The sequence below is a fragment of the Lagenorhynchus albirostris genome, chromosome 2 (assembly GCF_949774975.1).
Source record: "Lagenorhynchus albirostris chromosome 2, mLagAlb1.1, whole genome shotgun sequence".
Lineage (NCBI taxonomy): Eukaryota > Metazoa > Chordata > Mammalia > Artiodactyla > Delphinidae > Lagenorhynchus > Lagenorhynchus albirostris.
The window spans coordinates 111,942,011-111,962,362 of NC_083096.1; the positions used below are offsets into that span (position 1 = coordinate 111,942,011).

A 20,352-nucleotide genomic window follows, 5' to 3' on the forward strand; every position below is an offset into this window, starting at 1 on the left:
CATTTCGCAGGCTGCAGGTTTGTAGTCCCCATTGTGTTTGGTGTCTGTCCCCAGTGGCTAAGGTTGGTTCAGTGGGTTGTGTAGGCTTCCTGGTGGAGGGGACTGGTGCCTGTGTTCTGGTGGATGAGGCTGGATCTTGTCTTTCTGGTGGGCAGGTCCACGTCTGGTGGTGTGTTTTGGGGTGTCTGTGGCCTTGTTATGATTTTAGGCAGCCTCTCTGCTAATGGGTGGGGCTGTGTTCCTGTCTCGCTAGTTGTTTGGCATAGGGTGTCCAGCACTGTAGCTTGCTGGTCGTTGAGTGGAACTGGGTCTTGGCGTTGAGATGGAGATCTCTGGGAGATTTTTGCCATTTGATATTACGTGGAGCTGGGAGGTCTCTTGTGGACCGGTGTCCTGAACTTGGCTCTTCCACCTCAGTGGCACAGCCTTGATGCCTGGCTGGAGCACCAAGAGCCTGTCCTCCACATGGCTCAGAATAAAAGGGAGGAAAAAAAGAAAGAAAGAAAGAAGATAAAATAAAATAAAATAAAGTAATTAAAATAAAATATAAAAAATAATTATTAAGAAAAAAATTTTTAAGTAATAAAAGAAAGAAAAAAAACAAACGGACAGACAGAACCCTAGGACAAATGGTAAAACTAAAGCTATACAGACAAAATCACACACAGAAGCATACACATACACACTCACAAAAAGAGAAAATGGGAAATATATATATATATCGTTGCCCCCAAAGTCCACCTCCTCAGTTTGGGATGATTTGTTGTCTATTCAGGTATTCCACAGATACAGGGTACATCAAGTTGATTGTGGAGATTTAATCCACTGCTCCTGAGGCTGCTGGGAGAGATTTCCCTTTCTCTTCTATGTTCGCACAGCTCCCGGGGTTCAGCTTTGGATTTGACCCCGCCTCTGCATGTAGTTCACCTGAGGGCGTCTGTTCTTCGCTCAGACAGGACAGGGTTAAAGGAGCAGCTGATTCGGGAAAGCCTGCAACTAGAGAAAGCCTGCATGCATCAACGAAAACCCAACGCAGCCAAAAAAAAAAAAAAAAAGTTAATTGCTTAGACCCAGTAATAGGAAAAAAACATTATGCTAAGAAACGTGCATTGCATTGTTCTTTATAATAGCAAACATGATTGTCATGTCCAGTGACAGGGAAATAGTTAAATTTGACATTTCCAAGGAGTGGTTCCATTATCTAACAAATGCTAAGTATGAATAACATAAGACTATGTTAAATAGAAAAGAAAGAAGAATCTGGATCCAGAATTGTTAGATGATATGACCACAAATATATAAAAAGTGCAAAGGAAAAAAACTGAGGGAAGTGTCACGAGATGATCTTTGTGAGCGTGGAGGAAAGTTTTGAGTAACACTTTCCTACGCCTGGTATTCCAGATTCCCTAAAGTGAATGTTAATAACAATGGCAGCAACAACTTTAACAAAACCAGCTAACTAGATACTTCTCTGCTTCTTTGGCTAATATGTCTCAAAAGCTACTTTTGGTCTCCCCCACACAGTTTGAAAATCTGAACACAGTTGCTGAGTGTTTGTTTTCTCTGGTCAACGGTGATGACATGTATGCGACCTTTGCTCACATCCAGCAGAAGAGCCTCTTGGTGTGGCTGTTCAGTCGCCTGTATTTATATTCCTTCATCAGTCTTTTCATATATATGATTCTCAGCCTTTTCATTGCAATTATTACAGATTCTTATGACACCATTAAGGTAAGCAGTTATTATTTCCTGCCAAAAAACGATTGCAAATTCTGTATAGATCAGAACATGGGAAAATACTATAATATTTTACTTACTTAAAATACTGTAGTTTTACTTAGATTTTGAGGTTTTGTAGAAAAGAAACTTTTTAGATGCTGGAGGTTAATTTAAATATGCATTTAGGACATTGTCCCTGGTGCCCAGTGGATTGGTTTGGAGGTGTGGTGGGAAAGAGAAAGGAAATGGGTAAAGATGGGCTAAGTTTGGTAAGTCAAGTAGTTGGGCTGTTGGTCTTGGCACTGACAGGTGTACCTGCCTGTCGCGGAACTTAGACTTTGAGTAGTAAGTCTCAGTGATAAGGGGTGACCGTCATCCTGACAAGTGTCCAGATATTGGCATACCTCATACACTGGATGCCGCTCGTGTGGTGCAGGTTTCCTTTACATTTTAAAAGCTAAGCCTTTTGTGGCTGTTTAGCCTCCTGCCTTCCTAAGCCACCTGGTGGGTTGTGTGTCCTTTCAGACTAGGTCCATTTAACTTATGTGTAGCATGAAGGAAGCTCTGCTGCCTCGGGGGCAGTGGTGTCTCCGCAGCAGATGGTCATGCTCAGAAAATCCTGTTTCGGGGCCAGCATCTGAGCAACCAGGGGTGCCATGTCCGTGTCTTGGGGTGTTGTCCTCTTCTTGAACCCTTCTCAGACTATCTCAGAAGAAGCCAGTCCATTGGAAAGACTTCTGAGCACTTTGTGCGCAAGGAGATGCGTGTTCCTGTGGGAATGGGTGGTTGGCTCCACAGTGGGGCTGGCCGTGGGGGGATGAGCAGTGCCCTGCTCACCGTGGGAGCCTGTCCTTGACGCGGCCGTGTCCCCGTGAGTGCGCCAAGCCTTGGTGACCTGGTGGATGACCTCACTAAGTGTGAGGGGAGGGGTCTCTCAGGGTCTTTATGTCTGCTTGGAGGGACCTACTGCCTTCTACCTCACTAAGTGACCAACTTCTACAAAAGTAGAGGAAATAGGGATTACTTCCCAGCCAGACTCTATGGGCAGTGTGGGGAAGAGGAGGTCTTACCTGGTCTTGCAATTAACGTGAAAGCTTTAGACTTCTATTTCCTTCACTCCTTTAATTAACACACCTCTCCCCTGCCCCACCATGGCTTGATTTCTGGAGTTTTCCTCTGGATGGCTCTCTGTTCCCATGGCTCTCTGTTCAAGCCATGGTGACCCTGGCTTGGCTTTCAAGGGACTGATAGATTGATTGATGATCGATCATTGTTAATGTCAGTTCTTGGATCTGTGCTAGCAACGTGGGAGAGTTTTATTTTAGCAGAGATGGATTTGGTTTGTTGACAAGAAGCAATTTCTCTCAGTATAACTAAGGTAACAACACTGTGTACTTTTTAAAGAAATACCAACAGAATGGGTTTCCTGCCACGGATCTTCAGGAATTCCTGAAGGAGTGTGGTAGCAAAGAGAAATGTCAGAAAGAGTCATCAGCCTTCCTGTCCTGCATCTGCTGTCTGAGGAGGTCAGTACTGTGTTCAGTCGGGTCTCTGTGCTCCCAGGATGAGACGCCCTGCTGCCTTAACAAAGGGTCCTCCCAGGTCAAATGCTACACTCAGGAATCAGCTGACTGGGGGAAATAATGCATCCCTCTTTGCTTTCCTCCCACTGTAATTGACTTTAGAAATGAATTGTTTCTTATAGAACAAGGTAGAAAGGTACATGACATGGTTGAAATCTCTTGGAAATATTATGAGACTGTTTTGAGAAGGCATGAGCTATGTCCCTGAAGTCGAGAGGGTGAGCTGGCCAAAGGAAGAGGTCAAAGCTCTTCTTTTTAGAGATGGAGTTCTGGGAACATCAAAGGTGTTTTCCCCTTTTCGCAATCTGTAGTACAAATAACCTTCCTTGAGCAGAGCAGGAAACCTGCTTGAGAAGAAGCCGTACGTGTCCTTGGCTGCAAACAAATCAGCTGATCACCTGCTGTGTGCTCGCCATTCATCAGTGCACATGCAAAAATAGTCTGGACCTCAGTGGCAAAGCCTCCACATAGTGGCTTGGGGGACTAGAAAGGGGGTCAGATGAGGATAATTTTCTTAATTATGCCCATGTTTGTTTTCGTCTGAAGTCAGGAGTAGGGGTTGTTAACTGCAAGTACCCCCTACTCATGTGTTTCGAGAAGGATTCTCTAAACCAGATTCCTGAAGGAAGATGGGAGAACATAATTGCTACTTAAAATCCCAGGATGTATTTTCCGTTAATCAATTCATACTGCAACTTGGGATTTGAAATGGTATGTTGGAGCATTTCCAAAGAATGTCTGGTAAATATGAAATGAGGTCTTCTGAGAAGAGTTAAGTTTTTACAATCACAGTTTATCCTCTCAGAGCATTGAAGTGTTGCCATGGAAGCAAGGATAAAGGGAAATTACTTTTCTTTATAGGCAGCTGCCTCCTAGGAGGCACCTTGTATTATAAGGAAAGTCTCTCAAAGTTGCTTTTCTAATATGTAATTGACTGTAAAGAAAAAAAAAAAAAAGCATTTGAGAATGTGGTTGTGAATTCTAGAAAGTAATGGATAGGTTTTGGTGTTTGATTTTTGGGCCTCAGTTTATACCACAAAAAGCCCTGGGAGGTTGTTAAATGGTTTCTTTGCAGCCATATGGAATGACTGAAAGATTTAAGGGGTGAACTTGGAAGATTGGACCTGAGTGGTGAGAAGAACAGAGCAACGTCAGCAGACACGCTAAGGGTTGTAGAGAGGGTGCCTGGTGCGGAGGCAGGTCTGCCCATCGTGAGGAATGAAAGGATTAAATGGAACAGAAGAGTCCACCAAAGGAAATCAGCTGAAAAACTAAGATGCTGAAAGTTTTGAAAAAAGAGGATATCAAAAATAAAAACAGAAGTGGTTGAAGGTGGTCATGGGTGAAGTCAGCTAGATCAGTTTTAGCTGAATAATCAGATCAAAGCCTGGAACCTAGGGCGGTCTGGATGGACCCTGCAGAGAGTCAATGAGGGTCATAGGGCCTGATGAAGGAAATGGGTTGTACTGGGGCCTTGGAACAAGTGATGGCTTTGGAATCACCAAAAATTAAATACACCTGGATGTGTTTAACAGCCGGAAACCTAAGAATGGAATAAAATCGAGGAAGGCTATGAGTGGAGAGTACGTATTGGAGACAGACCTCACTGAGGGAACCTGGGGAATAAGGGCATCATAAGACTTGGTGTCTGGGCCCCTCTCCAGTGCCCATGACATGCAACCCAGCTATCACAGCTCCACCTACTCTGGAGCGTGGCCAGGTTGCTCTTTTTCAAACAGGCAGTCCAGCAACCACCACAGATTCCATCTCCCACAGACTGATTCTCCCTTGAATAGTTGACTGAGCCCCTAGCCTGATGGTCAGAACACCTGGGTTTTCATTTTGGACCCTGCCAATTACTGAATGTGTCCCCTGACCTTTCCTAAACCTCTTGGTTCCTCCAGTGTCATCAGAGTGGAACAGGTAGCCTCTGCAACCTCTTCTAGTTCTAATGTGATCTGGTTCTTGGGAGAGATGTGCTTGGTTGAGCAGATACAGAGTTAACCTTTCTTCTCTACCACAAGGAGGAAAATCTGCGGTTCTAGCCATTGAGAAGCTTTGTCAAAGGGAGATGGAGGGTAGGCAGCTCCTCAAAATTACCAAAAGCATCTAGTGAAACCCCCAATAATGTAAATTGTCCTTCTTAAGTTTTCTTCCTCTTAAATGTCACACTCAGCATGCCAATAACCTATGTATGCCTACATGATAGAGTATGTATTCCTGTTCCATCTCAAAGATTTTTAAGCCATTGTTCTCTTTTCTCTTTCCTTGTCTTCCTTTCTATTACAGGAATGGAAGCGATGACCACTTGATGCTTATTAACTAAAATCCTCCTGCTGAAGATAATCGGGTTTCAGGTCTCCGTATCAAGTGACAATGAAGAGGGCCCCCGAATGGCTTGGACCAGCACTTCCAAAAATACTGATTGTGGAGTGGGAAAGAGGACTGGCTCTGAGATGTCTGAATAGAACTGAAGTTTCAAAATTCCTTTTTATAAACTTGGATGATGAAGACTAGACCACAGTCAGCTACTGGGCATTGGTGTAATAGAGCAGTGCTGGTGAAATTCTGTATCAGTCTTTTAATTTATGACATCACAATGTTGGGATGGAAAAAAATCACATTTCAGAGTGTGCAAAACAATGGTGTTTAAAGCTATGCATTTGAAGATATGAGTTTATCATCAAATACGGGTTTGTCTTAAAAGTGATTCTTGGGTTAGAAGACATTTGTTAATTCATGGTCTGCACAAAACTGAAATTGGTTGCAATAACAATTTAGGCACTCAAAGCTGGAGAACTGTTAAGCTTTGTAAAGATTACACTTAAATCAACAAAAAGACCTCTTGCAGTGGACATTTCTTGGCTTATTTTCCTGTGGTCCTCTTCTCAGCATGATATGAAACTGTCGGCAAAGTCAGTGGGATAAACTGGAAACAGTCATTTGGACACCTTGTTACTACTTGTGCTAATTGTTGATTGTACACACATGACATGTGGACATTATACTACAGCAGTGGTCACTCATTTTAACAACCAAACTCCACCGTGGTGGGGATTTACCCTTGTCAAGCAAGGAAGATGGTATTTTTTCCCAAATAAATTAAATTAACTTTTATCATAACATATGGAACTCCTACTACTTCTTAAAAATGTATTGTCTCTTAACATCTACTTAGTGAAAAATTCGGATCACATCTCTGTCAGCTATCTGGTCTCCAAAAGGGATTTCCCACTTTCTTAAAAGCAGTGAAGGAGATATAGGGGCTAGTTATTCAAGAAATATTTATGAGAATGACTTCAGATTAAGATCACTTCATGCATAGATTTAGTTCATACCTGAGCTATTTTAGGGGTCAACTATTTTAAATTTACTGGTGAAGAGTAGGGTTTGAATTAAGTAGGACTCTCATCCCAGGGCTCTCCCTCTTTTTATCCTCCTCCCCACCAAGCCCCTGCCAGAGTCCCTCTGGTGCCCCACTCCTCTCTCCATGCCCCCATACTTTCTTCATGTGCCCACACCAAATCTAGGCCAGGAAAGTCTTCCAGTTAAGGCCATTAAAGTCTGTAGGTGGGTGACTCAGGTCTATACACAAAACACTTTGCTAAAATTATCATTTTAGTTATAAACTACTTACCAAAAATGTCAAGAATTATATTCAATTTTTTTTTTTTTTTTTTTTTTTTTTTGCGGTACACGGGCCTCTCACTGCTGTGGCCTCTTCCGTTGCAGAGCACAGGCTCCGGACGCGCAGGCTCAGTGGCCATGGCTCACAGGCCCAGCCCCTCCGCGGCATGTGGGATCTTCCCAGACCGGGGCACGAACCCGCGTCCCCTGCATCGGCAGGTGGACTCTCAACCACTGCGCCACCAGGGAAGCCCTCAATTTTTAAATTAAGAACCATTTATCCCATGGTTCTAGGGTCATTCCCATGACTCCAAAATCAGTGTGCAGTTAGATCACTTATTCACCTCTGAGTATACCCCCAGTACATCGTTTATCTCTGAATAGAATTGCTATTAATGCCTTTTATGTCATCTGCCGCTGTGACTACCATTTGAAGTGAAGATTAATGACGGTCTTCTATGCTTATATTTTTCTTTTATTGGCTTTCATGTTTCCTTTTATTTCTTTTCCCTCCAGCTGGACAAAACCCTTTCAGGAAGAAAAATCTTTTTTCAAGTTTACCCTGTATCTGTGGAAACATTGTTTTCTCTCTTTTTAATAATTTTAAACAATTGTCATCTTGCCAACTGTATTATCTATTTGGATTTTATTGAACAATGTTTTCTCATAGCTCCGCTAATAGACACATCTGGGACAATCCACTTTCTCTCCTTCCCTAGGCCTCCACTTGGAGAGTTCACTGTGAAAGTTAGGAGACACATTCTTTCTGCCTATTGGTTTCATTATGGGATCTCCTGTTCTTTTAGAACGTACCTCCTTGGCTTGCAGTTACTTGCTGAAAGCCAGATGCAGCATCCTTAAGCCTGTTGACTTGGGGTGGTAGAAAAGATCATGGGCGTGGAGGACATCTAGACAGACTTGAGTCAAAATCCCAGTTTATCCTGTAGCTTTGGGGCCCTGGGCAAATTACTTTCTGCTTCTAAGTGATGATGACAAACCTTAAACTGTGGGATTGGCATTTAAGTCAGGTAACTCATGCAAAGCCTGGCACTGAATTGAAACTTGAGCCATTCTTTTCTTTTGATTTTCTGCCATGTTTGTAAGTAGGTTCCATGGGATCGTGGAGGAGTGAAGATGTTAAGACATTTAGTCTGCCTGGGTACCTGTCCTCCTACTATTCAAGTCTCCTTGGACAGGTCATACCAGCCTCAGTTTTCTCATCTGTAAAGTGGGGCTTGCAAGGATTAAATGAGTCAAATTTAAAGTGAGTAGAGCAGGGCATGACTTATAAGTGCTCAGTGAATGTTAGATCTTCAAAAAGCTTTTCTTTCACGGTCTACAAATGTACAAATCTATCACCTGGGCCAGCCAGGAAGATCTTTGCTTTGAAGTGAGCTCATCACACACTTTTGGTGGACTTTGTTAGGACTCTGAGTGTGTAGACACCCATATCCAGCCCTGTCCTGGAGGCGGTGATCAATTCAGTGTCTAAAGTTCACGCAGTTGTGCAGGAACCTGTGAACATGAACAGCCTAAATGCCCTGCCTTCAGGGGCAAAGCTGTCAGTCCTGACGAGAGGGTAAAATTCCCCGAGGTGTACAAGTGTCACGAATCCCCAGTCCTTCACCTTGGGTGAGACCCTGTGTCCTCAGCTAGGAGCCCACTGTCTCAACCAAATTTGTCAGAATGTGTGAAGTACAGGTCAGCTATTGCTGATCTGAGGTAGCAAATGTGAAAAGGTGAGAAAGGGTATTTAGGAAAAGGTCTTCAAGAGATTCCAGTCACCATCTCCAACTCCTGCTGAAGGCTCACATCGTAACCATCGTGGGAGGGTTGCCTGACCCACCCTCCTGCCCGAGGAGGCCTAGGCTTAGCATCTAAGGTTTATGAAAAGCACAGTGATCCAGCCTCTTGATTTAGAGGTTACTAGCTAGTCACCCTATAGTGCCCGAGGGCCTCCCTGTAAAAATAGCCCAGCACTATCATTGAGGTTCAGGGGCCCTAGAGTCGTTGGGAAAGTATGTTTCCCGACCTGCTACTATGGTCTTGGCCATGGATTGCTCCTGACGATATAAAGAGCCGTGATGCTTAGAGATACGATCCCGGATATCTGTATCACTCATGTGTGTCGGCCAATTATTCCAATAACATTGAATAACTAGACCCCATTTTACTACTCACTGGTTCACCTTTGTTTTCATGTAACTTGAGCAAACCTTGTTTTGCTACCCATGACTTGAAGTTTGAACATCTCGACCACGGTATTCCAATGACGTAGAGTCTTCCTCTAACAAAGATCTAGAATTTCACATAACTGTAGAACATGCACGAAGTCGCTCTTGTGTGACAGGATGATTGAGGACCTCACAGGCGAAACCCCGAGCGCAGCATCCGGATCTTGGGCACTTCAGGAAGGACAGTGAATGATGGCCTGGGAACTGGTGCTGGAGCTCGTGCTGAACACCTCTGCCTCCCCTCCTTGTTTTTTTCTAATTGAGAGGTTCCGAGCTCTCAGTACTGATAAAAGGCAGCTTCGTGGCTGTGTGACCTGTGCATCTGAAAAGGTTTAATGCTCTGCCCTCAGAGTCTTGAAATTCTCAATATTTTTTTAACATAGGGCCTCACAAGTGATGTAGCAAATTCTGATGATGGGACTGTATAACTCAGCGACTAACAAAATGATTAAAGCATGGCCTTTTAGGAAAAGACTAGGATCCCAGCCTTGTACATTTTCTTTAAAACAATTGAAATGTAACAAAAGGAAAGAGTGAAGCTGAGTGGGAATGCTTTTTGTTGTTTTGTTTGTTTGTTTGTTTGTTTGTGGTACGCGGGCCTCTCACTGTTGTGGCCTCTCCCATTGCGGAGCAACAGGCTCCGGACGTGCAGGCTCAGCGGCCATGGCCCACGGGCCCAGCCGCTCCGCAGCATGTGGGATCTTCCTGGACCGGGGCACGAACCCATGTCCCCTGCATCGGCAGGCAGACTCTCAACCACTGCGCCACCAGGGAAGCCCTGGGAATACTTTTTAACAGACTTTTGGGTGCACCATTTTTCTCAGTTTCTATTCTCGCAAGTAAGTGGCTGTGGGGCTTCTTCTCATCTCACATCTTTGTTTCACAGATTAAACTACTGTAGTTGGTGATATTGGCCAATATCATTTCCATGTCACACTGGCAGGTTGGAGCTGGGCTGCTCACCTTTACCCCCTTCCCTGTGCAGTGCCCTGCCCCCTACCCCCCATCAATGAAGAGCCTCATTTTCCGAATTTCCACTTCATGTTTTTCCTTTGACAGAGAATCAGCTTAGGGTGGTTCTTCTAAACTTGAGCATGTGTGCCTAGTTGCCATATGACCTTCCATCTTGCTCAGCAAAGTCCTTTGGGACCTGCTCCACCCACCGGATGGTCAAGCCCTCGCTCCAAGGTCTTTGCAGTCATTTGCTTTTAGGACGAAGGACCCATCTTTGAATGGGAAGCCGTAGAATTGTTCAGCATGCTGTGTATTGGAGAAAATAACATAGTAGCACTGGGAAGATTTCAGTATGAACCAAATCTCAAAACAGACACTCAAGTTGTTAGGGAAAACAATACAACTCACGGCAATTCCACCATAGGCTCATTTACAGCAAATGAGGCTGCAAACCAGAGGATGAAACTGATGGCCAATGTTTCTCTTGCCATCTGTCTCTGCCAGAGAACCAGGGAGTGAACGAGAAGATAAATGGGTACACATGAACATTTCCACACCACCTTTTGTAATAAGGACAGCAAAATTCTGACTTCTTAAAGATCTCTGGGAGCTATCAGCTGTGGTGGATGGAAAAGACAATTTGTTAGCGTGATATATGTTCCTTAGTTTCTAATGATACATAAATTATCCCATGAGCCATGATACATATGGTCTACAGAGAATTTTAAATGAAAGCAATTTTTTTTTTCTAGCAACACTAATTGCCTAGCAGCAGTAAATTACTCATCCCCCGCTTCCTGTGGGCTACAGTCATTACTCTCTCCTGGCGGTTGAGCCCATGTCCCCCAAGAGAAATGTTTGCTTTGACAAAGTGAATTTACATCCTCACTTGTGAGCCTGCCATGCTGGGTCTACAGAAGGAGAGGGTATTAATAATGCCTGATTTCAGACCTAGCGCTGGGTGTTTGTGTTATCCTGCACGTGTTATCTATGAAAACAGGACAGTGTGTTGGGTCTTAGCTCTTGGTTGCCTTTGGAGAAAAATCAGGGAGCTGCTATCAATATTTAATCTTTTCCAGCTTGGGGGTTTAAAAGGTAGACTTAGATAAGAAACATGGACATTTCCAGGATGACAAGTTAAGCAAGGGAAGTGATAAGCACCATTAATTTTGGGAAATATTAGATAATGATGTGTGTAGATGGAAAATGGTGATGCTATTAAGGACTGTAATTCAATACATATTTGTTGATTTCCAACATTGTGCTGGGAACTTAGGAAGTAAGGAATGAATGACACGATCCCTGCCCTCACGAAGTTTGGTGTCTAGTGGGAGGGACAATCATGTACCAAGCAAGGATAATACAAGGTCACCCACGGTACTAAATGAGAGCAGAATGGCAGTAGCTCCTGCCTGCCTGGAGTACAAATGAAGGCCTCTGAAGGAGAAGTAGACAATGCTAGAACTGAGACTTGAATAACACATTTTATTCGACTAGATGGCCATGGTGTAGGGTTGGGGGGTAGGGCTTTCTGGCTAAAAGGAACCGTGTGGCAATGGCTTGGACATCTGAGAGAGAACCCAGCCAGTTAGGGAAACTATGTTTTGGGGTGGTCAGAATATAGGTCACATGTTGGGGAAAATGATAGAAGACAAAACTCGAGAAATGGCAAAGGAGGGCTTTAGACCTGGGAGGTATATGACCAGAGAAGGCAGAACTGGGAAGGATGGATCAGAGTGGTAGGAGATAAGCAAGGAAATCAGTTACAAAGTGGCTGCAATCATCCAAATTAAAAAAAAAAAAAGAAAAAGTGATGCTATTACCCTGTAATTAAACTCAAAAACAAACACAATGAGAAACTTTTGCCTGAAAACTGTCTCTGAGGAATATACCAGCTCTCACATATATGTGTTATCTATCTGTATGTATATTTTTTCTTTCTTAAAAGGTTTCTCTGCTAAATACCCTGTCATTTCCCTGAGAGTGTGTACTTTTAGACTATGCATTTAGAGGGAGGGTCTCTTTTCATAACTTCTATTATTGAGAAATGTATTTATTAGGATGAATGTGTTGAATGCATATTTCTATCACATGGTATTTCTCCTTCCCACATATTTAAAAAGAAGCTTAGGGCTTCCCTGGTGGCGCAGTGATTGAGAGTCCGCCCGCCGATGCAGGGGCCACGGGTTCGTGCCCCGGTCCGGGAAGATCACACATGCCGCGGAGCGGCTGGGCCCGTGAGCCATGGCCGCTGAGCCTGCGCGTCCGGAGCCTGTGCTCTGCAACGGGAGAGGCCACAACAGTGAAAGGCCCGCGTACCGCAAAAAAAAAAAAAAAGAAGCTTATCTAAGACTGTCTCCACATCATCCCTCCCCGTCTATCCTACACACACACACACACACACACACACACACACACACACACACACACACACACACACACACACACACACACCCCACTCTGCAGCACCCTGAACTTGACCAGCCACAGTTTGTGTCTGTAAAGGTGGCGAGACTTGTAGGTGTGACCGCTTACAAAGCCAGCCTGACATCTATGGTCTGAAGTTTACGGGTGGCACACAGACTTTTGGAAGTTTCCATCTCCCTGCCCCCTACCCAGGACAACCATCAAGATCACAAAGGTCAGACTGAGTGTGGCCACCTGGGAAAGCGGTGTCACTGGGAAGTGCTGGGAGGTGCTTTGCCTTGATGCCTCCTTAGGCTAGGAAAGCGTGGCAGAGGGGTGTGGAGAGGTTGAGGGTTAGGGGACGGCGGGGTGAACTGATTAAAGGACTCTGAGAAGAGACTGTGTGATTTGGAGGTCTGTAGTGAATGTGGTCATGTTAGAGGAATATTCCTGGGCTCAAGTAGCCTGAGACTGGGAGGAGAGCCAGGACGGAGCGGGTGGCATAGCTTCCATCTCACAAATGTAGAAAACCTGGCATGTACAAGTGCCCAGGTGCACTCTTTCCTTCCAGACCCCTGCAGAGAAGGTCAGCAGTTTGTGCTGAGACCAACCCCAGTCATTCCTCCTTTCAAGGTCTACCTGCTCCAGTGAACTCACCTCATGAGGACTAGAGGTGGGAGACTCTTAACACTTCCTTAATTCATGGAATGGGTGAGGGGCAGGGAGTGGGAACCCTATCAGGGATTTCCTCACCTCTCAAAGTAGGAGGTCAGGGAAGCCAGGCTGGGCGTTGGTGGTGAGAGAGAACTCTCGAAGCTCTGCAGGCTGGGCATCCTGAGGGGCACAGTGGGCAGCCTGGCTCGGCCGCTGGAAGTTCACCCTCTCAGCATGCCCAGAGGGCCAAGCCGTGATCTTCAGGCACTCTACACCAGCACTGAGACCCTGGGTGACCAGCAAGACACTACGCGGGCAAACTGTCTTGTCCACAGCTGTTCCTGGACAGTGAGGCTGCCCAGCCCGAGTCTGATCTCTGGGGAAAATGCATTGGAGTTTCCAGGCAGACTAACTCGGAGACTGTTTCCTGTATCTTTTCTCAAGAAAGTCAAGTTCCTGGAACAGTACTTAAGGAACCATAGTAATGGACTGAGGAAAGGATGGGTGGATCAGTGATGATTCTTCTACTAGACTTTTCTCTCCCTTGCATAAATGGCCCCAGAGTCCACCTGGGAAAGATGTGCACATGGGAAGAGATGACAGGCAGGTGAGGGAAGTTTGTGTGCAGGCATGGTTATGGCTAATGGGTGATGACGGGGCTTGATCTCTCTCACACTTTTCTCTGGGCTTCAGGAAGCCCTAACCTTTAGCCCTTATGCAAAATATTCTGTCACAGTTTTCACATGCGTATGATTGAGACAAAAGAGTTGACATTTGTTATTCTGCATTAAAAATGAAGCAACTAAATGGGATAAACCCCGTAGATATATATTTCTACCCCATGGGCCTTTTCCAAGAAGGGCAATTCACGTTCACAGCAGGCAGTTCAGACAGTAAGTTATTGAGATAGAAATGCGTACAAGCCAAATGAGCTAGTCTCATCAACCAGCATCATCAGGAACGTGTCTTAAAAAAAGATAACCTTGCAACCACGTAGCCAAATAAACTCTGGATGGATTAAAGATTTAAACATGAAAAATTAAGCCTGTAAAAAACTAGAAAGAAACATAGATGAATATTGATCTGACCCAAGAAGTAGAGAAGGGCTTTCTGAGTTTAAAGCTGCCAATAAACCGTAAGAGAAAAATCAGACAGATTTACTACACAAAAAGGGAAAATTCCTGAGAATTAAGAATGTAAACAAAAATTGTAAAGTGCCCTGGGAAAAAAGAATTGCAGCATATATGACTGGCTTAGTATCCTTTCTCAGAGAAGAAACATTACAAATTTCTGGAGGGTGAGCCCCAAAGGTAAGGACTAAATTTTTTGTGTTTCTGTATTTCATGTGTATAGCATTTTTGCTGACGAGTAACAAGCACACAAAAAACAGTATAGTTTTGAAAAGCTATACTCAGTTGGATGCCTACTATGTATACCTATTATTGCTACTCATCCCAACAAACTTACAGCTTATGTATCAGGATTTCCACTTTACTGAAGAGAAAACTTCAGATTAGGTGACAGAGCCTGGCTTCAAATCCAAAGTCTCTGACTCCAAAGCTCTCTCTCATCTCCCCTTTCTTCTGCCTGCTTTCTAAATAATGCTTGCTGAATAGAACTGAATGGCAGGAAAAAAATGTTTATCCTCCTTAATGAGAAATGTGACTTCTATTTTCAAACAACACCCTGTTAAGCAATATTCCTTGAACTCACACAATGCTGGTGCTAGTGGAAACTAACCCGTATCTTTGTAGGAGAGTTAAAAGCTCCATAGAAGTTCCCAGTTCTTACATTAAGTTGCCAAGTGATTTAAACAAGTTGTCAAGATGCTCGAAACCTGAGAATCCTTATCTTTAATACAGAGATAATAAAATTGAGACTACAGAGAGGTCAAGTAACTTGTGCAAGGTCACACAGCAGTAATCACCAGAGCTGGGACTCAGACCCAGGCAGTCCATCGTTAGAGCTGGCTAGCTCACAAAGTTGATGTAATGTCTAGGAGATAAGGGATGTCAGCAAGGTTTGAAAAGGATAAACTGGACACATTGGGTGAACGGAGATAAAAATTGAAGTTATAAACCTGTTTTTTGTGTGTGCAAGAATTGTGAAAATAAGAGCTTGATAGGGACATCTCAGATGTCTGGGTGTGTCCTTCTTGGCCTAGTATCTATTTTAAAATTTCTACAGCTTAAAATGTACACTGGCAGTCTGATCATCCCCTCCCTCCCATCCCCTTTATGTAAACCAGTATGGCAGTACTGATTAATGGATTAAAGACAACATGCCCACACTTAGAATTGTATCCAACTAGATTTTTCAAAAGAAAAAAGAAAATGAAAATAAAACAGATAATTGCATCCACTGGGGTGGAGTTTCTGGCATGTGCAATGATGAATCACCATATAGTTGTGATTGAGAAAAGATAGCCACCCCATAAAACCTCGATTCAGCACCTCTTTCATCTCACTGGCGGGAAGCCAGGAGAGTCAGTGTTAAAACCTGTTTTAATATTGCTCATGTGCTTTTCATGCCTCCATGCAGTATTTGATCATTGACAAAGTCAGCAGTTGTATGTGCATCTCAATCAACGTACCTTTCGGAAAATGCCCTTCATATTCTGTCTCTCTAATTTATCTGGTTTATTTTTCTAAACCATTTGAGAGATAGTTGTATATATTATGTCCCTTTATGCCTTAAGACTTCAGTGTGTATTGCCTAAGATCAAGAATAGCCTCTTATATACAAGGATATATTGTACAACACAGAGAATATAGCCAATATTTTATAATAACTATAAATGAAGTATAACCTTTAAAAATTGTGAATCATTATGTTGTACACCTGAAATTTATATATATTGTACATCAACTATACCTCAATTAAAAAGCAAACAAAAAGAATAGCCTCTTATATAATCATAGTACAATAATTAAATTCAGGAAATTTAACATTGATACAATGCTTTTATCAAATCTACAATCCATATTCCAGTTTTATCAATTGTCCCAGTGATATTCTTCATAACATTCTTTCCCCTCCAGCACAGAATCCAATCCAGAGTCTCTACTGAATTTAGTTGTCATATCTCCTTAGTTCCCTTTCATCTAGAACACTTTCTCAGACTTTGTCTTTCATGACACTGAGATTTTTGAAGAATACTGGTTATTATTTTACATACAGCCCCTTAATTTGGATTTGTTGATGTTTCTTCATGATTACATATAGGTTATATATTTTTGGTAGGAATACCACGGAAGCATTGTGGTGTCCTCCTCACGGTATCATATCTAGAAGCACATGACACTGGTGTGCTCCTCATGGGTGATATCTATTTTGATCACCCTGTCAAGATGTTGTCCGGTTTCTCCATCATTATAGTGGCCATAAAAATGCACAACTCAGATCTCCCAGCGTGAGAAGGCTAACTGATGACTGTCCTGGCTGCTGTGCACAGAATCCATCTGTGTGGAGATCTCACTTTCCACTGACTGCTCTGGCCAATGAGTGAACACAGCAACAATCATAAGGCAGGCCCTTTCCTGCCAGACGGGGACCCCTCTGATGGGTTCCCAGCAGCCTGGCTGAATTCCTCTTCGAACTGGGTTGCATCTAAGACTCTCCTACCCAGCACTTCATCTTCTCCCTCCCTCGTGAGGTCAGACTGGCCTTGTCTGCCAGCCATCCCTGCCTCCTGTGGCTCACTCGCCTTTTTCCCTCACAGCCTCTCCCCCTCCCTGCAAATTCCTTTGCATTTCCCGGCATCTGCCGCTTGCAGGGTCTGAATTAACAGAAATTGATACAGAAAGAGGTGGTTGAAAACAAGTGTTAAGATGGAGATTTGGGACTGGTTAACTCATCCCTGGTGGGTGAAGAGGATACCTTCCTGAGTGGAAGGTGGGGCACACATAGTCTCTGATATAAGGTGGTGGCCCAGTTGCCAAAGATTTCACTACCGGTGACCTGGGAATGCGTCCCTGTGGTCAGGAATGCCATTGCAGCTGCGATGATTCAGGATGACTCAGTCATTTTGAAGATATGGGGAGAAGAATGCTTACAAAGACAGTAGAGTTGGCTGATTACTTCTAAGTTGACTGGCCCTCTGCAGAGAGGTGAGAAACTAAGGCTGAGAAGTAAAGGCCTAGTGTGAGAGCCAGAGGTCTTGGTGGTAGCTTACAAAGAGCACTTGATCTCCTGAAGTGCAAAAGCAGACAGACTGAGCTGTGGATTGAAGACCCTGTTTAGTAGACTTTCTTATCCTTATTTTATATATGGGAAAATGGAGGCTCAGAGAGATGGAGTGACTTGCCTTTATTCACCCAGCTCCCAGCTTTTTGACAGGTCAGCGCACCTACTCTTTCTGCAGATATGTTTGTGTGAATCCACAGACTTCACAGAAAGAGAAGGCGGCCATTGCTTTTGGAGGGAACACTGCTATATCATATCCACTGCATATTCCATCTCACCCCCTCATCACTACTATTTTGACCACTTTTTTTTGTTTGTTTTTGCCAGACTCATGTTTCCACCTCAAAAATTCAGGGTCACCTAAACAAGAATGATGGGTTAGATGTTCTAACCAAACTTACAAGAGCTACAAAACCAACCACTAAGAAAAAACACTTCTTTACACTAAACACTGAAACAAGTTTTCTTTCTCTTTGGCATACATGTAACTCCAATGTATGCATTTCTAGTGAGAGAGAGATGAATGGTGAGAATTGTTTTACTGGGCCATGATTTGCTTATGTTTGTGTAACTGTATGAAAGGCAACAGTTTTACTCTTGAACATTAGACAAAGCACAACAACAGATAATTGAGATTTTACAGGCATGTTCAAGAAATGGTGAGTAAAGCTAATACTAGGTCCATCCTAGGACCATGGATTCATAATAACATCTTACATTCAATAGTAAATACTAAAAGGTTCGCAAAGGGCTGTCACATGTATTATTTAGTTTTATTCTGACAATAACCTTGCACTAGGTAGAGCAAGTTTTATTATCCCTATTTTATATATGGAGAAATTATATTCTTTCACAAATAGAAAAACTAAATAAAGAAAGTTAATTGAAATGCCCATGCATTATAAGAAATGCATCTGAAACCTGGCAAAAGAGGAACTCAGTTTCTGAAACTACCTACTGTTCTGCCTGGAAACTTTCATTTCTTCTATAATTTTTAATATTTAATATAATTGCTGATACACTATAGTCAGTGTTCCCAACTAGCAGAGAACCCTCACTTAAACCTATAATTCCTTTCGCTGCTCTTTGTAATCAGGATTTAATGAATAAAATAATACGAGCACTCAACATGATTTCCTTTTCTTTTGACATTGCTGAAAATTGCAAGCAGCTTAAAACCTTTTAAATTGCCATGGGGTTAATTTAAAAAGAAAGATAAAAGAACTAAACTTAGCAATTTCTAGATCTAATTTATTTGGGAGGTGGGATGGAAAGGGGTTATTATTATTTTTTTTTTCCAGTAGAAATACTTCTCTAAAGGTTGCAAGGGAAGTTAGGAAAAAAACAGTTTTATAGCCAAAACTGTGCATTTTTTTTTAACATCTTTATTGGAGTATAATTGCTTTACAATGGTGTGTTAGTTTCTGCTTTATAACAAAGTGAATCAAAACTGTGCTTTTTTATTTAGCAAAGTAGTTTCTTGGAGAATAATTTATGTATGTGAGGATTCTCTTTATCTCAAATACTTTTTGCCTTAAGGTCTCATTTGTTGGATATTGATAGAGTTACAGAGGCTTCCTTTTTTTTTTTTTGCGATACGCGGGCCTCTCTCACTGTTGTGGCCTCTCCCGTTGCGGAGCACAGGCTCATGGACACGCAGGCTCAGCGGCCATGGCTCATGGGCCCAGCCGCTCCGCGGCATGTGGGATCTTCCCGGACCGGGGCACGAACCCGTGTCCCCTGCATCGGCAAGAGGACTCTCAACCACTGCGCCACCAGGGAAGCCCCAGAGGCTTTCTTTTGGTTAATCTTTGCTTAGTATATATTTCTTATCATTATGACTTAAATATATCTCATTCAAATAGCATGTAGCTGGATTCGTTAGCTCAATCAAAGCATCTATATTTAAACTGGATAGTTTATTTTGTTTACGCTACCGTGACAACAGATATATTTGGACGTATTTCTACAATCCTAATTTTTATTTTTCATAAATTATGCTTTTTTTTTCTCATTTCTTTCCCCCTCCTTTCCTTCTGTTGGATTAGTGGAGCTTTTCTTTATTCCCTTCTATTTCTTTTCTTTTAGTATTTACTCTTAACTTTTGAACCTTTTACCTGACTTAGAAAAGTCTCAAGTTAATAAAATAAATTTTTTAAAAAATATTCATTGGGCTGCACTGGATCTTAGTTTTATGTCACGTGGACTCTTAGTTGCATCACGCAGGCTCTAGTTCCCTGACCAGGGATCGAACCCTGGTCCCCTGCATTGGGAGCATGGAGTCTTAACCACTGGACCACCAGGGAAGTCCTTCAAGTTAAACAAAATTTTAATATTACTCTTTAATTGCATAAGAACCTTGGCCTTTTGCCTCAGGTCACCCTCATTTTCCATTTACTGTCTGTCTTACATGATTTTCTTGTCTAGTAATTTACTTCCTTTTTCTATCTCCTTTCCCTCATGAATTGTTATTTTTACTTATTGTCTGGTACAGGCAATGTTTATTCAGATTTACTCATAGTTTTACCACTTGCCTTAGTAAAAATGCTTTTTGCAAACCACTTCCTCTTTCTGGGTTTAATTTCCTTTTTTCTTTAGTAGGTCTTTTATCGAGTCTGTCTTCATTTGAAAAACATCTTTATTTCACACTCGGTTGTCAATATGTAACTCTTTAGCTGGAAATTAAATTAAATGGTAATGGTATTCCACTGCCCTGGTCTCTTGCTGTTGAGCAATGTTATCAGTCTAAGTAAACTGTCTTTTCTCACTGGTTGCTTTTAAGATTTACTCATCTTTAATACTTCAGCATGTGTGTGTGTGTGTGTGTGTGTGTGTGTGTGTGTGTGTGTGTATTTTTAAAATTTACTTGTTTGAGGTAGTCGTGGTTCTTGAATCAGAAAATGTATGTCTTTCTTCAATTCTGAAGGATACTGAGTCAGTAGTTTAAAAAAATAGTATTTCCGGGCTTCCCTGGTGGTGCAGTGGTTGAG

At 42.7% G+C, this 20,352-nt stretch overlaps 1 protein-coding gene across 1 annotated transcript in view; it reads left to right on the plus strand.

Annotated features, from left to right (window-relative positions):
* MCOLN2 (mucolipin TRP cation channel 2) overlaps positions 1–6,350 on the plus strand; it is a 45,688-nt gene extending 39,338 nt beyond the window's left edge. Inside the window, exons 11-13 of the mRNA XM_060142511.1 lie at positions 1,525–1,731; positions 3,124–3,245; positions 5,592–6,350. Coding sequence (XP_059998494.1) covers positions 1,525–1,731; positions 3,124–3,245; positions 5,592–5,628 — 366 coding nt within the window. The 3' untranslated portion in view covers positions 5,629–6,350. The remainder of the gene's footprint in view (positions 1–1,524; positions 1,732–3,123; positions 3,246–5,591) is intronic.
* The last annotated feature ends 14,002 nt before the right edge of the window (positions 6,351–20,352 follow it).